This window comes from Siphateles boraxobius, unplaced genomic scaffold, assembly GCF_051911475.1.
Source record: "Siphateles boraxobius isolate OS27281-9 unplaced genomic scaffold, OSU_SipBor_1 130, whole genome shotgun sequence".
NCBI lineage: Eukaryota > Metazoa > Chordata > Actinopteri > Cypriniformes > Leuciscidae > Siphateles > Siphateles boraxobius.
The window spans coordinates 21164254-21189724 of NW_027508734.1; the positions used below are offsets into that span (position 1 = coordinate 21164254).

Below are 25471 nucleotides of genomic sequence, written 5' to 3' on the forward strand. Positions count from 1 at the left end.
CTGTCCACAACAGGCCTAAAACCAGATAAGGTACTAGCTCAAAAACACACTCAGCAACATATTGTCTAATTATCATTATCAACAAACATAAGAGGACTCATATTGCCTGGATGAATCTTTAGTTTACCCACATCTATTTATTTTGCTGTTAATTATTAGCCACGATTGGCACTCCATTGCACTGGGGCAGAAGTTATTGGACGTGTTGTTACCCTTGTATTAGATGTTTTATGCCTTTCAGCACTAAGCAATGGGAATCCACACAAGCTCTGTGAGAAGCTGCCATCCTAACAAAAATATGCTGTGCACGATGTGTCTCAATCAGTTTCAGACTGCCTGGCTCCACTCATGCTTGATATACTTCAATTTAGATTTTTCAGGACAGAAGCAGTTCTAGAGTAGTGCATCTGAATATAAGAAATGAAAACATGCTGTAGAGCCGTGAAATTTGAATGCATCAGGAATATGCAACTTTTGGCTAAGTATGCTTGTTTATTTATGACAGGAGCATCTGTGAAGTGTAAAATCACTGTTGTCTGGTCCTATGGATACATGGTACTTTGATGGTATCTGATGGTAATACTTGGTTCGTATTCATATTCATGTGATGAAGGTATTTATATGGCACATACTTCAAAGAAAAACATTCTATTACCTTGCATTACCATGTCCAAAAAAGAAACACCATGGTGCTTTTTTTTAGGCTGGTGAGACATCAAACTTTGAGATAGAAATGACATTTTAATGCTTTGAAATGTGGTACAGAGGTATTGCATTCCTTATCCTTACAAAGCAGTAGTCTTTAATCCCTAGTTAACATTGCTCCCTCTTGTATTTCATGTTATTTTAGGAAAAGACTGTTGTTGTAACTGCAGTGATGCTTCATTGCAGTCCTCCTGGTCAACAGCTGGCAGTTAATTTTACATGAGATGCTCCACACACAGTGGCCCTCTAAGCTGCTCCACATTTAGAAACACATACCTGGGGCAAGGAAAGGCACACACACCAACAGACATACAGTACATGTACACAATTTGTCAGATGGGTGCACACTCACACAGACGGCAGGATCACTCACTTGAATCTGTGTAATACAGAGGTTCTGTATAATACTACTTTTCGTTCACAATCACACAATGAAGTACAGTACAGTACAAGGCCACTATAGAGTCCTGTGAAGTCCGATCTTCAAGAAATCTTAAAGGGGTGGTTTATTATGATTTCACTTTTCTAACTTTAGTTAGTGTGAAATGTTGCTGTTTAAGCATAAATAACAACTGCAAAGTTACAACGCTCAAAGTTCAAAGCAAAGGGAGATATTAAGAAATACAACAAACAGCTGGTAGGGACTACACAACATTCCTCCCGGGTTAGTGACATCACCAACACTAAAATTTACATTAACCCCGCCCCTGGGAAAGCATTTATTTATTATCATGACAGAATATGCTAATCAATGACTAGAAGATAACTATCACAAACTACACAAGCTACCTAAATTCATCAACTAACCAATCAGAAATGTCCTGTTGCAATCTACATGTTGTCACTTTTTCTTGAGTCTCTCCATCATGGTCTGACTCCGGTTTGAATATTAAAGGCTAAAAGTTTTTTAAATTTTCAGTGCATGCCTGTGTGAGGTAAAAGGACACAAGCTGTTGTAACTCCGCCCCCTGTGCTGCAGCTCATTTGCATTTAAACGGACAGACACAAAAACGGTGCGTTTTTGCTCACCCTCAAAAAGTGACAATTTTAACATGCTATATGCAAATATCTGTGGGGTATTTTGTGCTAAAACTTCACATACTGTACACACTCTGGGAACATCAAACACTTATTTTACATCCTGTGAAAATGGGATTATACCACCAATTTAATATTTAAATTCATATTCTAGTCACTAAATGCAAGAGTTTCAAATATGAAAAATTATAAATTGTATATATATATATATATATATATATAATATTTTTTTATTTTTTTAAAGAAGTCTCTCGCGGTCACCAAAACTAAACTTTGTTTGGTCAAAATACAGTAAAAAACACAATATTGTGAAATATTATTATAATTTAAAAATAATTTGATATAGGTATTTAAAATTTAATTTATTCCTTTGATGGCAAAGCTGAATTTCCGACATTTCTTATTATTATCAACGTTGAAACTTGTTGTGTTGCTTAATATTTTCGGGGAAACCACTATACTTTTTTTCAGGATTCTTTGATGAATTGAAGCACTTATTTAAAATAGAAACCTTTAGTAGCATTGTACTTATTGCTGAATAAAATAATATTAATATAATTATTTTCACATGTTGTCAAGTGTTATCTGTATTCGTAGTTCCTGTAGAGCGTTATTTTTGTCAAGTGAACTGAAGTTCTACAGATATTTCTTGCTAAGTGAACACTGCGTAGGGACCTTGTAATTCAGAACGCAGCTTCAATGTCTACCCCGGCTACCAGAGATCTCAGACCTCCTTCTGTTTCCTCTACCAAGGGCCAAGCCGGTCATTTCTCTTGCCAGCCACCATTAAAACCCATTCAAAATGAAACCATGGCAACACACCCTCTCCTTCTCCTCTCTATCCCTGCTATTATTATGTGGCTATAGATTCTTAAAAGTTGAGATGAGCTGCACAATCTTCCTTCCTTTTCCTCTCCTTCTTCCTTTCGGTATCCCGCTCACACACACACAACTCTGACATTCATGCACATCTGATCTTCCGCTCTGCAGATGATAATGTGTTTGTCCACAGCTGAGTGCGCAGTATGTCAGTGCAGCGCCTGAGGACAGTGTTTTTGTTGGCGCATTTCTAAAGTAGTGATTTCCAACCGGGTGTACGTACGCATACCCAGAAGGGAGGAGACGATCTACTCCTATAAAATTGAATGGGAGAAATTGTGGTGCTCCGAATGGTGGCTATAGGTTCCACCTTAGAGTTAAAAAGGTCACATCTGTTTTTTTCTCTTGTTTACTCTTGAACGTGCATTACCTGGACCTGCCTAAAATATATAGTGTTATTGTTGATTGCGTGAGAAGAAGCCAAAAGAAGCGCAATATGGTACCATCATTGTCGATTTTATTCCTGATTTGAAATATGTTATTTCAAAGTTCAAGATCAGAACACACAGCAAACACTGAACATGATGCAATTCAATGGTAATTATAATAGTTTTACCCTCCCTTAATTCGGTTTAATCCTACTAATGTTCTGCCATATACGTTCTGATTAACGTTTGATTTCGCTCATGTGATATTTTTCATTCAGATTTGGTGTTGATGTAGGTGCACTTGAGCCTTACTGATGGGGCTGTGGAGGAGAAACACTTGCCATACCTCAGGCTGTCTCTAGTATCTCACATGTTTTCTGAATAATTACAGCAGTACCTAAGCCAACATATTTGCAGCACATTCTTTTTCATGCTGGCCAAGAAAGCAGGATGTAGCCATTTCTTTTGTTTTAGGCAAGAATTATAGGAAAGATGCCTAATGTTTTATTGAAGTGTATCCATGTAGCCTCCAGATTGATGCAGTATTTATGCAACATTCATCGCCCACACGTTCACCGTCTCATTTCCCCTTTACTTTCAAGCTCTTTCTTTCTCATGCTGTTGATTTATCTCCTCCTCTCTCTCTCTCTCTCTCTCTCTCTCTCTCTCTCTCTCTCTCTCTCTCTCTCTCTCTCTCTCGTCTGCCAATGGAGGATGAGGCATGTTGGCAGCCAAAATGACAGTAAAGGAGTAGTCGTGCACATGATGCTCAGTCAGAAAGAGATGAGAGCAGTTCAAAGGATCATGCTCCCAGTCAGGAGGAAGAAGGTCTATAGAGAGAGACCTGAATGGGATCAGAATGTAGAATGCTTGTGTTGATGTGTGCATTCAAGCTGCTTACACACTATCAGACAGACTCATAATGAGTGGGCTCTGTATTGCAGGACAATTTTTACCTCTTTCTAACCTTATCACTCTTCTTTATGTTGAAATTGTATGTTCGTTCTTGACAAATTTACTCTTATAATTTAGGTGGGCTTTATATTACTTGGAATTGTTTATTGTTTTGTAGACAGCTTTAATTTAAAATTAAATAAAAAATAATTTTAGTCAAAGTGTTTGTCTTTCAGTGAAAATATCTTAGTCATATTCATCAATTTTAGTCAATTTTATTCTGACTAAGATGGCATCAGCATTGTTATTGTTTAGATTAAAATATTACATTTTTAATTTAAGTAAATCTGAAATAAAATAGCATATAAATATTAGATGAAGAACTTAAACTTAAAAAACAAAAAGTGAAAATTAGAAATGTTGCCTTGGCAACTAACTAAAATAAGTTTGAAGTACTAAAGTACCAAAAAGAAGACTGAAATTAAAAAATGAAAACTAAATAGAAATATATATATATTTTAAAAATAAGCACGTAACAAAATTACTGAAACAAACTAAAATTAAAATTAAAACTGAAAATATTCTAAAAAAGATAATTCAAAATTATAAAAGATAATTCAAAAAAATAAATACTATAATAGTATATAAATAAGACTAAAATCATAAAATATATTTTCAGTCAGTAAAAATAACATATCAGTCGACCAGAAAGTGCAAAATTAAACCAAGTGATTTAAAACAATCATATTCTTTTTAGATTTTCCTTCCTCAAAAAAAACATTGTTAGTGCATTATAATATCTTGCCATGTTATTATTAAAGTTGCTTAATTACCATCATGACGCATTATTGGTTATGAAATCCAAATAGCATTTTTTTCTCCAATTTCGTTGCCGAAATCAATAACGGTTGCACAGTAGAAAACATTGTATCCAGTCAGGTCCACTATGACAGCTGTTGTTCTCCCTGCAGTCATAATATATGACAGGTTAATAAACTGAGGTGTCTGCATTTGTTGTGAGATTCTGACAATGAATCCAGTGTCAGTGATGAATCACACAGCTATAACAATTTGACATTTATTGAAAGTAATGACTGCTTGTGTTATAAGAGGGCTAATTTAGAGGGCTATTTAGGTACAAATAGACATTTTTTTCTTATCCTGCTGCTGAGAAATTTCAATAGATAAAGTAATTTAATTTTTTGGCTTTCAGTGTAACAGTTATTGAACCCATATCTGCATGTCCTATGATTTGCTATCCGTATGTATGTGTGTGTGAAGGGGAAATGTTGCTGCATTCTGGGTTTGTTTGTGTTTGTGTACAAAGAACACACATGCCATACATGGCATGCAGACTTTGTGTTTGGTTGTTTATATGTTTTTGCCTGGTTTTTAATGTTTTTTTTTTTACCTTCATGCCTTTTTTCTGCTCCCGTGTGTGACGACCCCTGTACTGTCCTGAACATCTCCCAGAGGGTACAGAAGGCAGCCAAAATCAAGAAAAAGGCGGTGTGTAAAAAAAAGAGAGCGACTGAAGAAAGAACTTGCCTTTTTTTTTTTACCATCCACTCCATGACTGTGTCCTTCATCTGTGTAGTTTCCATAAGTGCTGGCTCATACCATGTGGAGAGAAGCTTTAGATCGGGCTGTCTGGGATCTGTGAGGGCCTCTTCATGGCTGCTGTCTAACTGACTATTGGCGAACCAGCCTCTTCTGGGCTGCGACTGAAGCATATGAACCTTTGAAGATATGGAGTCAAAATTTCAAAGCCATTTTACACAGACTGCATCATTGTGTAGAACTAAGTTCTTATTGCAGTAGCACAAAACAAAAGTAAGAATCAGAGCAGAAATGTGCTGACAGGTAAATGATTGGCACTCTGAGACAGCCTGACAGCTGGTTAAGTGTTGCCATTGTGTTATTTTACTTGCGTCTGTCATTGCATCACCACACTGCGTCGAATGGGTCTCGCTCTCTCTCTCCTTCACTTTGCTCTCTAGTGTCAATCATCTCATTACTCCAAACCTCTGCATGGCTTCTACTTATAACAGGAGGCTGTAGACCCAGTTATTATTTGTCTCTTGGCCTGATTACCTCACTGTGTTTCTCAGTAATAGGCTTTGAAGAGTTTAAAAAAAATGTTTTCAACAGTTTTGATTGTGAGTACGTGCCACCATTGCCCAGCAGTAATCAGTTATTAATTGGACAGGTTATCAATGAACAATGCAGTTTCACATTTTCAATCCATATGTTCTTTGCCCCTGAGCATACCATATTGTTTCCTATTTGGACTGTTAATGCTGCAATTTACTGAGGTTAAGCACTGCTCTGGGCTCCCCTCCAATGTGGACAAATGTATACTAGTGCATGATTTATTAAGCATAACATACTTTCATTAGGGGCTTGTGAGTTTGTGCCTTTTCCTTAGGGCTTCTTATGAGCCATTGTGAATTATGGCATTGATACATTGGTGACCTCTTGGAGGTAGGGGGCAGTTTTTCACAGTTTTGTTCTTTTTTTTCATTCATTTTTCTTTTTTTTTGTCAGCAGAGCCCAGAGGGAGATGCTCAGACTTTGACGGAGGTGGATCTTTTCATCTCAACTCAAAGGATCAAAGTGCTCAATGCAGACACCCAGGTGAGTTCATGCAGCTTCCTAGAGCTACAGGTATCAAAATAAAATCTGAAAAAGACCAAACTATGAAATAGGAGTAAATAGAAGCACATTAGTTTAAATCATTAACTGACAGCTACACTAATTTTAACACTTGGATGCTTTTCATAAAAAGCTAATTAAAGAAGCCCATAAAATATGATCAAAATAGCCCTGAAGCAAAATATGTAGCCTATACAGGTTTAATTTCCCTGTTGCTTGTTTTCCTCATTATTAATATCAGATTTGTTTTCTACTATAAATTCTTAAAACATTAACTAAAGTTACTTTCTATTTTTAAAAATAGTTTGGGGACCATTTGCAAATTATCCTGACTCTGGGGTTGTAATTTTTTCTTTGACGTAGACTTTTTACATTAAGTAATGCAGGGTACTGTATATTTTGATATGCTGAAATTGGATCTTGTAGTTTCTGAGTATTTGTTTTCTTTCTCCCTTGTAATATTATTCCAATTAGAAAAAAAATTCACTTTTAATTTGTGAAAAAGGTCAATGAATATATTGTTAAAATATATTATAATGTATACAATTAAATATATTAAAATTACAGTGCATTTAGTCCAAATAGAAGATTAGACACGCGCATATATATATATATATATATATATATATATATAAATGCAAAATATGAAGACAGAGAAGTTCTCAAGACAGATTATACATTATAAATGATATTTTGAAAAAAGGAGGTACATCTTTTTTAGAATGGTGAAATATGTATGTAAAGAGAGCGCTTCTTTATTCAGATATTTTATATTACATAACTTTTTGTTACATAACTGACATAAAACACGCAATGTGTATCCACTGAGAGAAGGGATGTGCATATAATCAGGCTTGTTGACTGTTGTTATTGATGGAGAGCTTAATGATGGCTATAAGCTTTGTACTTAATCTCCAGCTGTACATTTTACACTTGCTGTATACGAATGAAAACAGCTCCTCCTTTTCCACACTAGTGGCACTATAAACAGAAGGAAGGAAGAGCTACATGCTGTGCGGCATCTAATGGAACATTATATTGCCCCGATACTGAGTAACATAGCTATGTGTCTGTTGCTGCGTTTATGTGTATGAGTTCTTACTGAACAGCAGTGAGTGGGCAGGCTGGCATGGACATTTCATTATGTGCTGCAATGCAGTGTCAGTACTCACCCTGCCTGTCACATCTCACAGTGAGTCTCTATTGGCTGTAACAGATTCATTACAGTGCCTGCAAGGTACTCCTTAAACATTCAATGTACCCTAAGTCTGAAACTTATAATTAAGTTTCTGTTTTTAAGCTGTTTTGAGTACTACAATGCATCTTATCCTCATGAACTGTACCAGATTTGCCAATTCTTGCTTGAGATATTACTCCACTCTTGCAAGTTCTCAAACACATCTGGTGGGACACATGGTAACATGAGGTTTGGCACTGCAGGGACGATCAGCTGTCTTTCCTGTCTCCCTGTTGTTTTTCAGAGTCAGTAGAATAGTCTCTTTAGTGTCCTAAGTTATTGTGACCTTTATTGTCTATCGCCTGTAAACTGTTCGTATCTTAAAGACTGTTTCACAGGTGCTTGTGCAATATTGCTTATGGTTTTTTGAACAAGCATGAAAAACATTGTTTAAACCCATTCCGATTAATATATGCAAAGCATATTTGGATTTTTACAAAAGAATCTTTAAATACAGTATACTGAAAAAGGGAAGTTTTTGCTGAGTTTATAATTAATTTGTGGATTCTGGTGCACAGCCAAACCAAAAACAAAACAACAATGATAAAGCATCTCAGATGCAAAATTTCCATAACACAGAACCAAAGCCTAAGACATAACCTTACCTTAAACACTATTCTTTTCCTTCTTTGCAAGCACTGCATATTTCCTTCATGTAACCTGGGTATTATTAGTGAATAACAGAGGAAGCTTTTTCAGGGTATCATATATGCTAGCTGTATGTAAAATATGTGCATTAAGTTGAAAGAAGAGGCTATTTATAATAAATTATCCTAGAACTGTGCGTCACAATCTGTTTCATAGAGGCTTTGAAGTAAACATGTCAAATATTATGGTCCTATAATTTAAAGAAGGGCTGCACTAAAATGAAAAATGAAATTGAAACCACTACACACGACCTTTGTGTGCATTGAATCAAAATTCTGCATACATTTCCTCTGTGCTCTGGATCATTAATTGTTTCAGCTATCTGATGATGTATCACCCATTCTTTTGTACAAATGAGTGTCATTCATGTTTTTTTGTGCTGTGTCTCAAACAGAACAGCATCTATAGATATTTTAGTGAATACAAGACTCATTTCCCCTTTACTGAGCAAGGATGGCCGTGGCTTACTGTTTAAAAATCTGGGCTAACCCAAGGCTGTTAGCTTGGAGCTTCAAACAGATCTTCCTGAAGGGGAGATTCATGAATAGGAGCGTAACGGAAACCCACTGTGCATGTTTAACCCCAGATTGCTAAGAAGGTATAATGCCCATTGGGATAAGAAAGTCTGTAAAATGATAACTAAGCTGCTAAATGGGATTAAAACACAGCCTTAAAGGAAAAATTCACTTAAAAATGAAAATTCTGTCATCATTTACTCACCCTCAAGTTGTTTCAAACCTGTATGAATTTCTTGCTTCTAAACACAAAGGAAGATATTTTGTAGAATCTCGGTAACCAGATAGTTGAAAAAAAAAACTATGGAAGTCTATCAACAGTTTGGTTACCTACATTCTTCCAAATATCTTCTTTTGTGTTCAGCAGAAGAAAGAAATTCATACAGGTTTGAAACAACTTGAGGGTGAGTAAATGATGACAGACTTTTATTTTTTAAGTGAACAATCCCTTTAACTTTAGTCTGGTGCGATGTGTTGGGAGGTGTTGCCACAGCATACTAAGAAGTGATTGTGGTTACTCTCTTGGTTGTTTTGTAGGAGACCATGATGGATAATGCTTTGCGCACCATCTCATACATTGCTGACATCGGGAACATTGTGGTTCTGATGGCAAGACGCCGCATGCCACGCACCGCCTCACAGGACTGCATCGAGACGACCCCTGGAGCTCCTGAGGCCAAGAAGCAGTACAAAATGATATGCCATGTCTTTGAGTCCGAAGATGTGAGTGTGGCTTTCCTTTTTGAAAATACATTCACTATATCAGTCCAAAGTTTGGACGAAAAAAAAAATTATGTTCACTTAATAAATTGTGCCTAAATATGACTTTCTTTTATATAAATAAATGTATACTTTATTTATTTACTTATTTTTTATGGATGAGTCGGAGCAGATGGTGAAGGGAAAACAGAGGACATGTGGCCAGCATACATGCAGCTTTAGTGTTATTCTTAAATGTAAAAGTGCCCAAATATTTGATTTGTATATACACTACCGTTTAAAAGTTTGGGGTCAAGGTTTTTCACTGAATGTTTTTGAAAGAAGTCTCTTATGATCATCAAGGCTGCAATTGTTTGATCAAAATACAGTAAAAACAGTTATTCTGTGAAACATTTTTTAAAAATGTTAAGTGATTTCTAATAAAATAATTATGTAGTTTATTCCTACTGTATGTTGGAAAAGCTGAATTCCTCCAGTCTTCAATGTGACATGGTCCTTCAGAAATCAATCTAATATGCTGATTTGGAACTCAAATGTCTTATTATCAATGTTAAAAAATGATGTGCTGCTTATTTTTGTGGAAACTGGGATTTTATTGATTATTTGATGAATAAAAAGTTAAAAACAAAAGCAATTAGTTTAAATAGATTTTTTTTTTAACAATATAAATGTCCTTACTGTCACTTGCTGAATAAATTTTTTTTTTTTTTTTTACTCAAACTTTTTGAACGGTAGTGGATTTATGGAATGGGAGCCGTTATTCAGCTGAAGCTCACATACAGATTCACCTGAGGTTCAGAGAATAGCCTCAAAAGTAACCCTGGCTGCAGCTTTACATAATCCTGTTCCAATAGACCTATTTTTCACTCCTCTGCATTGCAGTTGTTCCTCACTCATGCTGTCTAATTACACTCTTTGATGTAACGGCCAATGAGTGTCTGTGTGCACACCCACAAATGAGTCATTTATAAAGGCTTGCACTTCTTTATTTTTACTAAACATAATTTGTATATCCCATTTCCATTATCTACTTAGTTAGCAGAGTACAATAATTACACATTTTATCATATCATACAAGTTGTTATCCTAAAAACAAAAGTGTTAACTTTAATAACTTTGCTCCATTTCTCCTCCGGGGTCCATTTAATCAGTTTGTTCTCCACCCTTCTGCTCAATGCTGGTGTGTTTTTGTTTTTGTTTTTATCATGGCTGATTTGGATGTTCAGTTCTCCTGAAGCAGCCATGTTTTCTGTGCAAATCAAAGCCAGCACAGATGTTGGGATGTTAGATTATTACCGGAATGACCCCTTACCTGCACACGTCGCCTGAGGGGAACTATTAAATCAGAAACCGTGGCTTGGCATTAGAAAACAGCCACAATCATTAGCAAAGGGAGTGAACCTCTTTTCCACTGCACCGCTTTAGCATTTGATATAATAGCCTTTATCCAGCAACTTTTCTACTTCCACAGAAGATTATTAATTAAGATTTTAATAAGGCTACAGTGCTTGAAATAGGCTAGTGTATTCACAGTGAGCACTACTGTAGCTCCTCCGTGGCTTCACAGACGACAACTGGCAGTTAATGAAACCGTTTTTAAAAAAAAACCTGTTATAAAGTGTGAAATCGATGTACAATGATACACTATGATTGAGCAGATTCACAAAACATCAAATCAACGGAGTGAAAAAATGACACAGTGTTCATTTGGTGCATTGATCTGCAGTATATAGACCTTATTCACAGCAGCGGCGAATCTTTGATTTTTAACGGGAATGAAAGCGAGTCTGTGATGGATAGGCATGCATCTCTTCAGTGGGTTATTTAATGTGTTTTTGGATTGTTCTGCTGACAAATTACTGCAAAAATATCTTTCCAAGAAATGTCAGTAGACCAAAAAAACAGACAATATGAGCTGTGGAAAATTATAAGTGATCTTGGAGCTTTATAAAGTTTTTACAGTGGATGCCATTGAAAACACGGTAAGTCTTTCCCTCACAGCCTCGGTTTCATACCTGTCATGGCACTGCTCTGAATAAGATCTATAGATGTATACAAAAGGCACAGAAGCTTATATTCAGAACAACGTATGTTCTTTTAGGCCAGAAGAGAACAGCCTCCTGATTAAGCCTGGTTTCTCACAAGGTTTTTCTCCACTGCTGTCTCCTGATGGTGCTTTGGTTCCTTGCCGCTGTTTTTTTTGACTTGCTTAGTTTGAGTTTAAAATACAATTAATATTCAGTAATATTATTGATTTGACTCCACTGACACTATCAGATGAGAACAAAATTTGAACAGAACTGAGCTGGGTAATGACAATCGTCTCGGTTACGTATGTAACCCTAGTTCCCTGATAGGGAACGAGACGCTGCGTCAAACGCTGCGGGAACGCCCCTGCGTTGTGCGTCATGAAGCACGTATGGAATCAGCCCAATGGAGAGATGAAACGTCATAGGCGGGTGACGTCATCGACCAGGAAACTATAAAGCACCCCAAAAACACAAGCGCATTAGCTTCTGATAGGCTTGAAGGAAGCGCTAACGGGAGTGCCGGGAGTATGGCGGAGCGACGCAGCGTCTCGTTCCCTATCAGGGAACTAGGGTTACATACGTAACCGAGACGTTCCCTTTCAAGGGAACTTCGAGCTGCGTCAAACGCTGCGGGAACGCGAATACCCACGTCGCCATAGGACCAAATGACCGTCATGTGAGACTAGCGCACAGAGGACGAGAGCACCTGTGCCCCAGGGGTAGAGCTTAAGTCTAGGTCATAGAACTTAATAAAAGTATGCGGTGAAGACCATCCAGCCGCATCACAAACATCACTCAGGGAAACCCCCGACAAAAGAGCTTTAGAAGCAGCCATACTCCTGGTAGAGTGAGCTCGGACAACCAAAGGTGAAGGCTGGCCAGCCGACTCATAAGCAAGTGAGATAGCCTCAACCACCCACTTGCTCATTCTCTGTTTAGACGCCGGACACCCTTTCCTGGGTGGCCCGAAACATACAAAAAGTTGTTCTGATTTCCTCCACAGGGCAGCTCTGTGGACATAAGCGTCTAATGCCCTAACAGGGCAGAGTGAATTAAGTTTCTCCTGGTCCGATGACATAAATGGAGGAGGACAGAAAGCCTGCAGAACCGTAGGTCTAACAATATTAGTAGGAACCTTAGGAACGTAACCTGGTCTAGGATGCAGAAAAGCTTTAACCATGCCAGGTGCAAATTCCAGGCACGAGGGTGAAACCGACAGAGCCTGCAAATCTCCGATTCTTTTTAGTGAAGAGATAGCAAGCAAAAAGATAGTCTTAAAAGTGAGAAACTTCTCGGGAACTTCTTCGATAGGTTCAAAAGGAGCTAGGGAAAGACCTTCTAATACAATGGCCAGATCCCAAGTCGGCACCCTCGTACGAACTGCTGGCCTCAGCCTCAAAGTGCCACGGAGGAAACGAGTTATAAGCGGGTGTCTCCCAAGAGAAACTCCACTGAAAGGGACGTGGTAAGCAGCTAGTGCCGCCACATACACCTTTAGTGTGGAGGGGGATAACCCTGTGGAGAAGCGCTCCTGCAGGAATTCCAGCACTGCACCCACTGGGCAGTTAACTGGGTCCTGCAGGTGTTCTCCACACCAAGAAGTGAAAAGTTTCCACTTCAAGGCATAAAGCTTCCTCGTGGATGGAGCTCTGGAGTTAAGAATGGTCTCAACAACCTCGGTTGAGAGACCGGAGTCTATGAGCTGGGCCCCCTCAGAGGCCAAGCCCACAGTTTCCACAATTCTGGGCGGGGGTGAAGTATCGTGCCCCCCGCCTGGGAGAGTAGATCCCTCCTGACCGGGAGCTCCAAAGGAGAACCGTCCAGGAGAGAAATCAGGTCCGCAAACCATACTCGGGCCGGCCAGAACGGGGCTACTAGTAGTAGACTGACCCCGTCCCGGCGGACCCTCTCCAGAACTCCTGGTAACAGAGCAATCGGGGGAAAGGCGTACAGACGTGACCTCGGCCACGGCTGCACCATAGCATCCAACCCCAGGGGGGCTGGAAGAGTGATGGAGAACCACCGATGACAATGAGTGGTCTCCTTGGAAGCGAATAGGTCCACCTCGGCGCGACCGAAACTCAACCAAAGGAGCTCCACCACCTCGGGGTGGAGTCTCCATTCCCCTGGCCTCGGCCCCTGCCTCGACAGGGAGTCTGCTACCACATTCAAATACCCAGGGAGATACATTGCTCTCAGAGATAGTAGCTTCCCTTGGGACCACAGGAGGATCTGACGGGCCAACTTGTAAAGCCGGCGAGACCGCAGGCCCCCCTGATGATTTATATAAGAGACCACCGACGTGTTGTCTGATTGAACTAACACATGATGGCCTCTCAGGTCTGTTAGGAAGTGTTTCAGAGCCTGAAACACAGCCAACATCTCTAGACAATTTATGTGCCACGAAAGATGATGATCCTGCCACAGACCTTGGGCTGGGCGACCACTCATGACCGCCCCCCACCCTGTGAGGGAAGCATCCGTCGTTAGCGTTATGCGACGACAAAGAGCCCCCAGCACAGGACCTTTGGATAGGAACCAAGTTTCTCTCCACATGACCAGAGCACGAAGGCAGCGCCGCGTGACTTTGAACGTGCGGAGCGGATTTCCCCTCGGGGAGAATCCCTTGGTCCTGAGCCACCACTGTAGCGGTCTCATGTACAACAGGCCGCAAGGTATAACGTTGGACGCTGCTGCCATCAGACCCAACAGTCTCTGAAACTGCTTGACAGTGAGTAGCTGGCCTAGCTTCACTTGTTTCACAGCTGAGAGAATCGAAGCGATGCGGGTCGGAGAGAGTCGCGCCCGCATCGATACCGAATCCCAAACGACACCCAGAAAAGTGGTCTTCTGGGAAGGAGATAATACACTTTTCTTTGCGTTCAGCCTCAACCCCAACTTTCTGATATGAGCGAGGACGACATCTCGATGCCGAACCGCCATCTGCTCGGTCTGAGCTAAAATCAACCAATCGTCGATGTAATTGAGAATACGAATGCCCTGAAGCCTCAGAGGCACTAGTGCTGCATCCATGCATTTCGTGAAAGTGCGGGGAGATAAAGCTAGGCCAAACGGAAGAACCCTGTACTGGTACGCCTCGCCCCCGAAGGCGAACCTCAGGAACTTCCTGTGTTGTGGAAGGATGGACACATGGAAGTATGCGTCCTTCAGATCTATCGTGACAAACCAGTCCTCGGACCTGATTTGAGACACGATCTGCTTGATAGTGAGCATCTTGAATTTTAGCTTCCCTACCGAGCGATTCAATATGCGCAGGTCTAAAATTGGACGCAACCCCCCATCCTTCTTTGGAACGATGAAATATCGGCTGTAATAACCTGACTCCAAACTGGGAGGAGGAACCCGTTCTATAGCCTCTTTTTGAAGGAGCGTTTTCACCTCTTGTTCCAATACCAGAGCCTGCTCGGGGCCCACCACTGTGTGCAGAACCCCTCTGAATTTTGGTGGACGACACCTGAACTGGATAGCATAACCCTTTTCTACTGTCTGCAGGACCCAATGAGATATTTTTGGAAGGCTTTTCCACTCTGCCAGAAATTCTACTAAGGGTACCAGCCTCTCGAGACTGGCCTCTGGTGTAACTTGAGCAGCAGACGCAGCGCCCTGTAACGGCGCACCGGCAGGGAACAACTGGTCTGACCGCTCTGAGACACCTCCTCAGAGGGAGCGAGCGTCCCTCGGGAAAGCGCTCGCTGGGATCGTCTGTGCCCCGGCATAAAGGCGGGGTTGGCAGAACGAGCCCCTGAGGGCACCGAGGAGGAATGGGCACCGTAAAAAGAGGTGAACACCTTTCCGCCTCGGTGGGGACCACCCTCAGCATCCTGAACGGCTTGGCGTCAGGACTTCTTCTTAGCCGAAGCCTTCTTAGCCAATATAACTGTCCTCAGATCAGTTCTACTGGGAGAAGGCTTCGGCTGAGAGTGTCGCGGCTGAGCCCACTGTCCAGCAGGGGGAGCACGAGACGCGACACTCTGCCTCTGCTGCGCTCTATGTGATGAGCTCGAAGACGGCCGGGGCTGCTCCCGCCCAGCAGCCCCAGGGACATGAACTTTAAGGGGAAGAAACTTTTTAAAAGCTGCAGTTTGTTTCTTTTCTTCTTGGAATTTATCGATAACTGAATTCACAGCATCACCAAACAACCCCATGGGAGAAAGAGGAGCATCTAAAAGAAAAGCTTTTTCTCTCTCTTTAATATTAGTCTGATTTAACCACAAATGTCTTTCTGCGGCCACCAGAGCTGCCATAGAACGACCCATTAATTTGGCCGATTCTCTGGTGGCACGCAGGGATAAATCAGCAGCCTGACGCAGTTCGCGAACTACGTCAGTACTGACCTCCTCACTCTCACTCATGTCCCTTAGCAGATCAGCCTGGTATGCCTGCAAGATTGACATAGTATGCAGACATGACGCAGCCTGACCTGCTGCCGAATATGCTTTACCCACCAAAGCCGAAGTGTTTCTTAAAGGCTTGGTGGGTAATGCCGGTGCCTTAAAAGATGATGCTGCTTCGGGGGAGAGATGGCTCGCAAGCGTCTCTTCCACACGAGGCAACGCACCATAACCATGAGCCTTGGCTCCCATAATATTAGCGTATGTTGAAGTCTGGGGACTAAACACTCTATATGACACCGGTTTTCTCCATGATTTCGACACCTCGGTGTGGAGATCATGGAAAAACGGCAGGCACCGGCGTGGAGGCTGCACACGTGACGGCAAAAATCTCTCATCCAACTTTGATTTAGAAACAGACTCCTGTCTAGTCACTGGCCATTCAATATTAAGTTTTTCAACAGCTCTTGTTAACACCTCCATAAGCTCATCACTCTCAGGAGTGTGGGGTGGCGAATCCTCCACATCTCCCTCAACACTAACAACATCAAGTTCCTCAGAACTGGATAGCATTGGTGCCTCAGCCCGAGCGGAAGAAACCGCAGCGCGTGCTTCCGAACCCGGGACTGAGGCACTGGATCTCACAGGTGAAGGGAGAGATAAGGCAGAGCCCGTCTCAAACCCCGCTGTGAGATCCATCTGCGATCCCCACGATAAGCGCCGCCGCTCTGCCTCGGCAGAAGCGGGACCCGAACCGCGGGGAGCGCGCACCGAACCGCTCTCCTCAAAGAGCGACCGGCGGGAGCGGAGCGTCCTTAACGGCAAACGCTCGCAATGCTCACAGTCTGCTCCCTCGAGAGCAAACTGGGCATGCTGAACTCCCAAACAAACAACACAAAGATCATGTGTATCCCCGCTCGTTAAATAACGCGAGCAGGGAGGAACACACTTTCTAAACTGCTGTTCGTCCGCCATAATCTCTCAATATATATATATATAGGGATAAATTGTTTGTGTGGTGCAGGGTATGTAAGACAGACAATATCACACAGGGACAGATTCACATGTAGCGCGACTGAAAGCACAGAAGCTAATGCGCTTGTGTTTTTGGGGTGCTTTATAGTTTCCTGGTCGATGACGTCACCCGCCTATGACGTTTCATCTCTCCATTGGGCTGATTCCATACGTGCTTCATGACGCACAACGCAGGGGCGTTCCCGCAGCGTTTGACGCAGCTCGAAGTTCCCTTGAAAGGGAAATTATCTTCTGTAGAACTGCTTTATAGTTTAAATGAGTTTTATTACTGACGAACTTTGCAACATTGACACTGTTATTGAACTAAATTCAATCAGCATTAACCTAATTTGAGCTGAATAATGACTCTGTTGTCTTCTTTAGAGCTACTTTACGGCTGAAATTTAATTGAAACTTTTGAATTTCAACAGTTATTTTTCTGTTAACAATCTGTATTGTAAAAGCCCTATATAAGTAAATGTGACTTAACTTGCTATTTTGTTTAAGAGACTTACACTTACACAAAAGAACAAACACTGTGTAAAGTAGATTTAGTTCTGTTTACCTCTCGCATGTAACCCATTTATAATTAATGACAAATGCATACACAGGTAAATTAATTTTTGCAGTTGTTTTCACCTGGTTTTCTTCTCCAACAAATCCAGGCCCAGCTCATAGCACAGTCCATTGGTCAGGCTTTCAGCGTGGCCTACCAGGAATTCCTCAGAGCCAATGGGATCAACCCAGAGGACCTGAGCCAGAAAGAGTACAGCGACATCATCAACACACAGGAGATGTACAATGATGACCTCATCCACTTCTCAAACTCTGACAACTGTAAAGAGGTCAGCTTCCTGACAATTTCTTCTCTTATCAAGTGCTCTCTCTGTGTAATACATAGCTGACCTGACACTGCTAGTTTTCTGGTCAATACAAGTGGGATTACTAGAAACCAGAGAACAGTGATGACGGACAACAGCACAAATGTTAAACACTTTCGTTTGTTGAAAAAACAAACATGGAAACCACTGGTAACCTTTGTGCTTGTTTCTAAAGCAACTAATGAACTTAAATGTGTTGCTTATATAATGCTTATATAAAGGATTTAGCATAGTGTTGCTGTGCATTTATAACCGGTGGAGACCAGTGCTTTTCAGAAGATATCACTTTATAGAAAAATGTGTGCTCAGCTCAGATAAATTTAGTCTACAATGTTTTTCCCAAAAGCTGCTTCTGAAACGGCTATTAAAGGTGGGGTAAGTGGTATTTCAAACACGCTGTTGGACATTGTTGATATTTGAAATCAACCCAAACAAACACACCCCTCTCTTCATTGCTCCGCCTCATAGATATAAACACTAGACCGCCGCCATCTTGGAACAGGGGTCTTGTCATAGGAAGTAGCTTGGTAAAGCTGAATTCATAGATGATGCCGGACTTTTGTGCTGCGTATCATGTATACACGAACGAAATCTAAAAACCAGACAGTCTTACAGACAAGACAAAGTTACAGTAATTAAAATCACAATGTCCAATAAATAATAAGATGCTTTTCCAAAGCAAATAGTGCTGATGGACTCCCAGGAAAGCACAGCATCTGGGCAGATCACAAAATGATGTCCACACAGACTTAACCTAATACACCGGATGACAAGCAGCATGATAGTAATGTACAATTTTATTGAATGTTAATTCTCTAAAATATTGAAATTCTCTAACAATTATATAATATTCACTATCATTTATAAAGTTTTTTTCTATGAAATTAATAATTGTATTCATCAAGGATGCAATATATTGACATCATAGAATAGATCATGCGACACTGAAGACTCCAGTAATGACTGCTGAAAATTTTACTTTAAATATGTTGAATAAATTACATTTTAAAATAGTTTAAAATAGAAAAACATCACAATAACATTTCGCAATATTACAGTTTTAATGTATTTTTAATCAAATAAATGCAGCCTTGGTGAGGATAAGGGACTTCTTTCAAAAACATAAAAAAAAATCTTAACAAGCCCAAACTTTAAAAATAGATTATTTGTACATGATCAAATGCCATTGACACAATTGTATCTTTTTTTCTGGTTATGACAATGGGACCAGTACATCAAATAACTACATTTTCCTTAATTATAATTTCCTTTGAGCACATAATGTACACTAGAGGTAGAGGTTGTGCTATTTTGAACATTGATGCTGTCAGTCTCATGTTATCAACTGAGTAAAATTGTTTCCTTAATTGCTTTGTTCTTTTATGGCCTTTTATTGACAATCAACTACAATCCCTTGCCTATGCCTCTCTCTCTCTCTCTCTCTCTCTCTCTCTCTCTCTCTCTCTCTCTCTCTCTCTCTCTCTCTCTCTCTTCCCACAGTTGCAGCTGGAGAAGCAGAAGGGGGAGATTCTGGGCATAGTTATTGTGGAGTCTGGCTGGGGCTCTATTCTGCCCACCGTCATCCTGGCCAACATGATGAATGGAGGCCCTGCCGCCCGTTCTGGGAAGCTCAGCATCGGTGACCAGATCATGTCCATCAACAACACCAGCCTGGTGGGGCTGCCTCTCGCCACCTGTCAGGGAATCATCAAGGTGTGTAGAGGGGTTGGGCTGTCACAGTGTGCAGTGGGCTGAATCTTGGCTTGCCTATGAATCCATCTGTGTTATTCTGAGTAGCTGGTTATTAAGGGTCTCTGGTTTAGGGCTGCTGAAAGACCACAGGACAATCAATAAAGTGGTTGCGAATCTTGATTTTCTGTTGTTATAATCCCAATGTAATAATACAGTGCATGTGGTGTGATTGGTACTGAGTTATATAATCACATGTTTTGTTTATTTCCATCAGGGCCTGAAAAATCAGGTGCAGGTGAAGTTGAACATTGTTAGCTGCCCTCCTGTAACCACAGTTCTCATTAAAAGACCAGACCTCAAGTATCAGCTGGGTTTCAGTGTGCAGAATGGCATTGTGAGTTTGGAGGGATAGAAGAACAGGTCTGAAATATAGTATTGAAGTGCTATTATTAAGTGCAACTTTTGTTTTGTGCTCCTCAGATTTGCAGTCTAATGCGTGGAGGGATCGCAGAGAGAGGAGGCGTGCGGGTTGGTCATCGTATTATTGAGATAAACGGCCAAAGTGTTGTTGCCACGGCACACGAGAAGATCGTCCAAGCTCTCTCCAATTCTGTCGGCGAGGTGAGAACTATACATACATTACCGTTCAAAAGTTAGCACTTGGTAAGATTTTTTAATGTTTTTGAAAGAAGTCTCTTATGCTCACCAAGGCTGTATTTATTTGATCAAAAATACAGTAAAAATGGTAATATTGTGAATTATTATTACAATTTAAAAGAACTGTTTTCTATTTGAATCTATTTTAAAATGTAATTTATTCCTGTGATGGCAAAGCTGAATTTTCAGCATCATTACTCCAGTCTCACATGATCCTTCAGGATTCATTCTAGTACGATGATTTGGAGCTCAAGAAACATTTCTTATTATTATCAATGTTGAAAACAGTCGCGCTGCTTAATATTTTAGTGGAAACCGTGATCCAGGATTCTTTGAAGCATCGAAAGTTTCAAAGGACAGCATTTATCAGATTTTTTGTAACATAGCTTAAATGTCTTTACTGTCACTTTTGATCAATTTAATGCATCACCCTCTTTAAAAAATATTATATTATGTTATATGATATTATATTATATTAATGTTTTTGTAGTAAAAAGATCTCCTTGTCTTGAAACAGATCCACATGAAGACTATGCCAGCCGCCATGTTTAGACTCTTAACTGGTCAGGAGACTCCTATGTATATATGATCTGAGTTGGACTTGGCTGAGATACACAACCCCGGGCACTGGCAAATGTTTGAATGCAGCAGTCACCTTTCTCTTTTTATCTTCACCAAAAATAACTTCCATCACTCTTGCTGTCTGCTAACATCACTTCAGAGATATGGTTTGTCATTTCTGCATAGTGTGGATTCTGTAGATGTGTTATGTCTGCTCTCGGGGTGTGTGCATTGTCAAATGAAGATGGAGATGGAGTCGATGCATCTCAAGTCCTTTCTTCATAATTACGGGGTGGGGGGGGCTTTGTACATTTTATTTTGATGCTATTCTTGTTTAATTTATTTACAATTATGTATGTGTGGACATTGTTAGAGAGATGCAAGTTTGTTTTGTAAATATGTGATCATTATATCAATATCAGAAAGGAATGGAAAAGCCAGAGAGAGAAGTCCAGACAGTAGAAGCCCAAAACATCACACGAGTTACCATTCCAGAATGTTTGTTTCTGTTAATAAGACTTTTTTTTATTATTATAAACAAGGAATTGGACATTATACTTGATCCATTTCAGGTGGCATTGAATTTAAAATGCTCACTGAACCAGTACATGTCCCCTACAAGTGAACTTACAGCAGCAAATAATCATGTGGCATGACACTTTAAAAAATGCTCAAGAAGTACAGGTGTAGTCCGTACTCATCGTACAGTGAACTTTGCAAGACTGACTAGTATCAGCAGGGACTTTATCAACGGAAGAGAATCATTCCACATCGCCAGCCTTCAACGGATAAATGTCATCTAGTGGGCATTAAAGACTGAGCAAATTTTGAGTAGTTTTTTTACATGTGAGCAAGTGAGCAAATCTTTTGTAAAATACAGTGTGTAAACAATTTGTGGACTTCTCCCATGCTGTAATAATCAAACATTCTCTTGCCATGCTGTAAATGAATTTTGTTTCAAACACAAAAACATTGTATGAAAAGTAAGAGTTTATTTTTTAAGTGTGCTTTTTTTGTGTATGCACAGCTGCAACTCATTTGAGTCAGTGGTGAATGTAATAGTGTTGTTAATAGTGTGTCCACTTCCTTAAGCAGTATTAGAATGTCTGTACATAAACGTTTAACCTGGTTTAGTGTACTGTGTCCATGTAGGAATCACTGTTAGTCCCATTTTATCTTTGTGAGGCTTTGGCCTTGGGGAAATAAGAAGACACTGTGACCAAAAGCCTTACCGCCGCGTAAGAAAGCTTTTGAAGATGAATTGTGAAACAACTAATAATACATAAACATGAATACCTGTCTGCATGCATCTTAAAATGACACTATGGCAAAATAACAATAAAGTGTTACATAAGTCCTTCATGTTGTTTTACCTTGATTCTCTGGCAGTTTTGCTTGGTGTATTTGGGGAAATAAACAATTGCTTAAAGTAATGACGCCTGAGTGGGTCTGGAGGCTTGAGTCAAAGTCCACGCCAACCGCCTCTAACAGCGGCCAGCTTCCAAAACTTTAAATTAGCTCCTTCGCCTCATATTATGGTCCTTATGAGCATAGATTTGAGTCTCACAGTTGTAAATCAGTTGAGCCATCTCAGATTTCCAGGCTTTGACATAGTCAAGGAAAGAATAAGGGAAGAAAACACTCAATAGTAAAACTCCTTTATCTGATCTTAGGGGAGATTAAAGAGGCATTGCCAAGCTTTAGAGCAAGATTGTGAGACAGGATATTTGTGTGGGTTTTTATTACTGTTCTCCAATTTTGCAGATCACTGCTCCCCCTAGAGGTTATTAAAATACACCACAATACTTTCATGAACACTGACAAAAACACATTGTGAGCATAAATAAAATATATACCGTTTAATGTAGCTCAAAAGTATGAGATATCATTTGTAAAGTTTAAAAACAGCATCTCAGTACCAAGGTCATCTCAGTGTTCATCTCAGGACCAAGCCCAACTAACACCACCAGCCAATCCTCCTGAACCAGCAGCCTAGACAAAAACACCATCATCAGCACAAAAAAGGTCTGAGTATAATTTTTCAATACATCTCCATACTCTGCACAAACAAATATAAAGGTTAACACAATAATCTGTATTATATATAAAGATATAATTGTGTTTTATAACACAATAAAACAAATATTAATGATCATCTCCTAACATGGCCACATATTAATGTTTGGTAGATTAGATGGTAAACAATCAGTTCTCGTAATCAGCATGTTGGATGCAGGAGAAATGGGCAAGAATAAAGATCTGAGAAGACTTTGACAATGGCCTAATTGTTATGGCAAGGTGACTGGGTCAGATTAGCTCTCCATTTTTGGGCACCCAAAGCTCTTCAATGCATGAGGACAACAAAGGCTACCCTATCTGGTTCAAGGCAACAGAAGGTCTAATGTGGCACAAGTCAGAAAATTGTAATGATGGTTAATATGGGAGGAATGTGTCTCAACACAGTGTATTGCACTCTGCTGCATAGCCGCAGACTAACCAAAGTGCATATGACAACCCCTGTCCACCACTGAAAACGCCTACAACAAGCACACAAAAATCAGAACTGGGCCTTTGAGCAGTGGACGAAGGTCGCCTGATCCGAGGAGCAACATTTTCTTTTTCTTTGAACCAGGATGCACTTTGGGACGATGACAAACCGGGGGAGGGAGTGCGATGCTCTGGGCAATGTTCTGCTGGGAAACCCTGTGTCCAGCCATTCATGGATGTAAATTTGACACGTAACTCCTACCATTATTGCAGACCAGGTACACCCCTTCATTACAATGGTGTTCCCCAGTGGAAGTAACCTCTTTCAGCAGGATAATGTGCCCTGCCAGACTTCACACATTGTTCAGGAAGGGTTTGAGGAAAGACACAATTCAAGATGTTGCTCTGGCCTCCAAATTCTACCGATCTCAATCCAATTGAGCATCTGTGGGATGTACTGGACCAACAATTTCCATCCACAGCGGCTCCACCTCGCAACCTACAGGACTTGAAGGATCTGTTGCTAACGTCTTGGTGCCAGACGCCACAGGACACATTCAGAGTTCTTGTATTCATGCCTCGGCGGGTCAGCGCTGTTTTGGTAGCTCGCGGAGGACCAACAGCATATTATGCATGTGGTCATAATGTTTGGCTCATCGGTATATAATATGAGTTAATTTTATATAATATATTGGAAACATAACTTACCACTTTTCATTACTTGTGAGGCACCAATTACTCTGGCCACCAATAAAGACACAAGTCCAATTGGTCCAACGTTAATAAAAACAAACATAGTCTATTTATTCTATAACCAGTCACATATCTCAAAAGTCGTGTTACAGAGATGAGATTTCTAAAAATTAAGTATGCTTACAGTGATATTAAATGAATAAGCAACAACTGTTTTACAATGCTGACACACTATAGAAAAGAGGCCAAGAAGTCAAAGGTCATTACAGATTGGTTAATGTGTAACAGCTGCATAAATATGTGCGATATAGAGATGGCTGACCAGCACTGCAGACAAACAGACTGCAGGCTTAAATGCCCACTGACTAGGGCTCAATGAAGGCTCCCTCTGAAGCCTGCTCACAGTATATATGATTATTTTTACTCATAGAATTAAAGGACCATGGGCTCTCTCTCTCTTTCATTATCTAATTCGTCCAGTTATAACTGTGGCACAGAAGAATATGCTGGGAGAGAGGTTGTAGTGTCCAGATTAAAAGAACTCATCTACTTCACGAGGAACTCCAGGCTCAACTGCAACTCTGTCTCCTGTTGAATACAAAATTATAGTCACCAATGCCCACATCCACAAATGCCCACAGAGTGCATCTGAAGTAACGCATCTTTAATAAAGATCAATATTGAAGTGCTAATCACCATTGCAGTGTATTTGGAAACATTGTCACAAACCAATACCATTTGTTCCCATCTCAGAAATTGGATGCTGTTCCTGTTAAAGATACAGAAAACCCTACAAATACAAAACTAAAATTCAAGAAATGTCATAGCAATCTGAGCTCTCCTTTAGAGTGCTTGACCAAAGAGATGTTGTCATTATCCGTTTTATTCACATATGCATGTACAGAACAACTGATAAGTTCTGTTACTTTACAGAATTATTTGGCACTTGAATGGATCATGCACACTTTCACTCACACACTCGCACTAATGCCTTTACGTCCATCCCAGATTTTCCTGTTTTCTCATCCTTCAAGTTGATCAAAACTGCAGTCAAAACACGGCTATGATAAAGAAAATCTTTCTGCACTCCAGCAATGTCCTTAAAAGAATAAATAAAGTTAAATAAAAACGTACCTAAATGGTGTATAAATGAGTTTTTCTCCATATATTCACTGATTAAGATGGCCAGTTGTGGACTACTTGCACAACTTTTTCTACTTATTATGATCAAATTAAATATTGACCAAATATACGGAATAAATATATAAAAAGAGCTCACTAACAGTACTGTGCTTAAAGTAACTACACAGACAAACAAGTTAGTACGCTAAATCTTAGGTGGAGATAAGACTAATTGTTTGTGAAAAAGATTAAGGCTAATTCAATTGGAAAAATTTCCTGCTATTATGAGATGCCATATTTTTGCCACAAAAATAAATGAACAC

General features: G+C 40.1%; 1 protein-coding gene across 7 annotated transcripts in view; it reads left to right on the forward strand.

The window, feature by feature from the left end:
* Positions 1-22208, forward strand: part of apba2b (amyloid beta (A4) precursor protein-binding, family A, member 2b) — a 95804-nt gene extending 73596 nt beyond the window's left edge. For 2 of the 7 annotated variants that reach the window (XM_077228599.1, XM_077228602.1), the window contains exons 7-14: positions 5358-5393; positions 6435-6521; positions 9477-9662; positions 17721-17900; positions 19437-19649; positions 19903-20022; positions 20109-20249; positions 20803-22208. In XM_077228599.1, coding sequence (XP_077084714.1) covers positions 5358-5393; positions 6435-6521; positions 9477-9662; positions 17721-17900; positions 19437-19649; positions 19903-20022; positions 20109-20249; positions 20803-20874 — 1035 coding nt within the window. In that variant the 3' untranslated portion in view covers positions 20875-22208. Of the gene's footprint in view, positions 1-5357; positions 5394-6431; positions 6522-9476; positions 9663-17720; positions 17901-19436; positions 19650-19902; positions 20023-20108; positions 20250-20802 lie in introns of all 7 variants that reach the window. The other 5 variants (XM_077228601.1, XM_077228604.1, XM_077228603.1 and 2 more) reach the window with 3 other exon arrangements.
* Positions 22209-25471: the final 3263 nt, after the last annotated feature.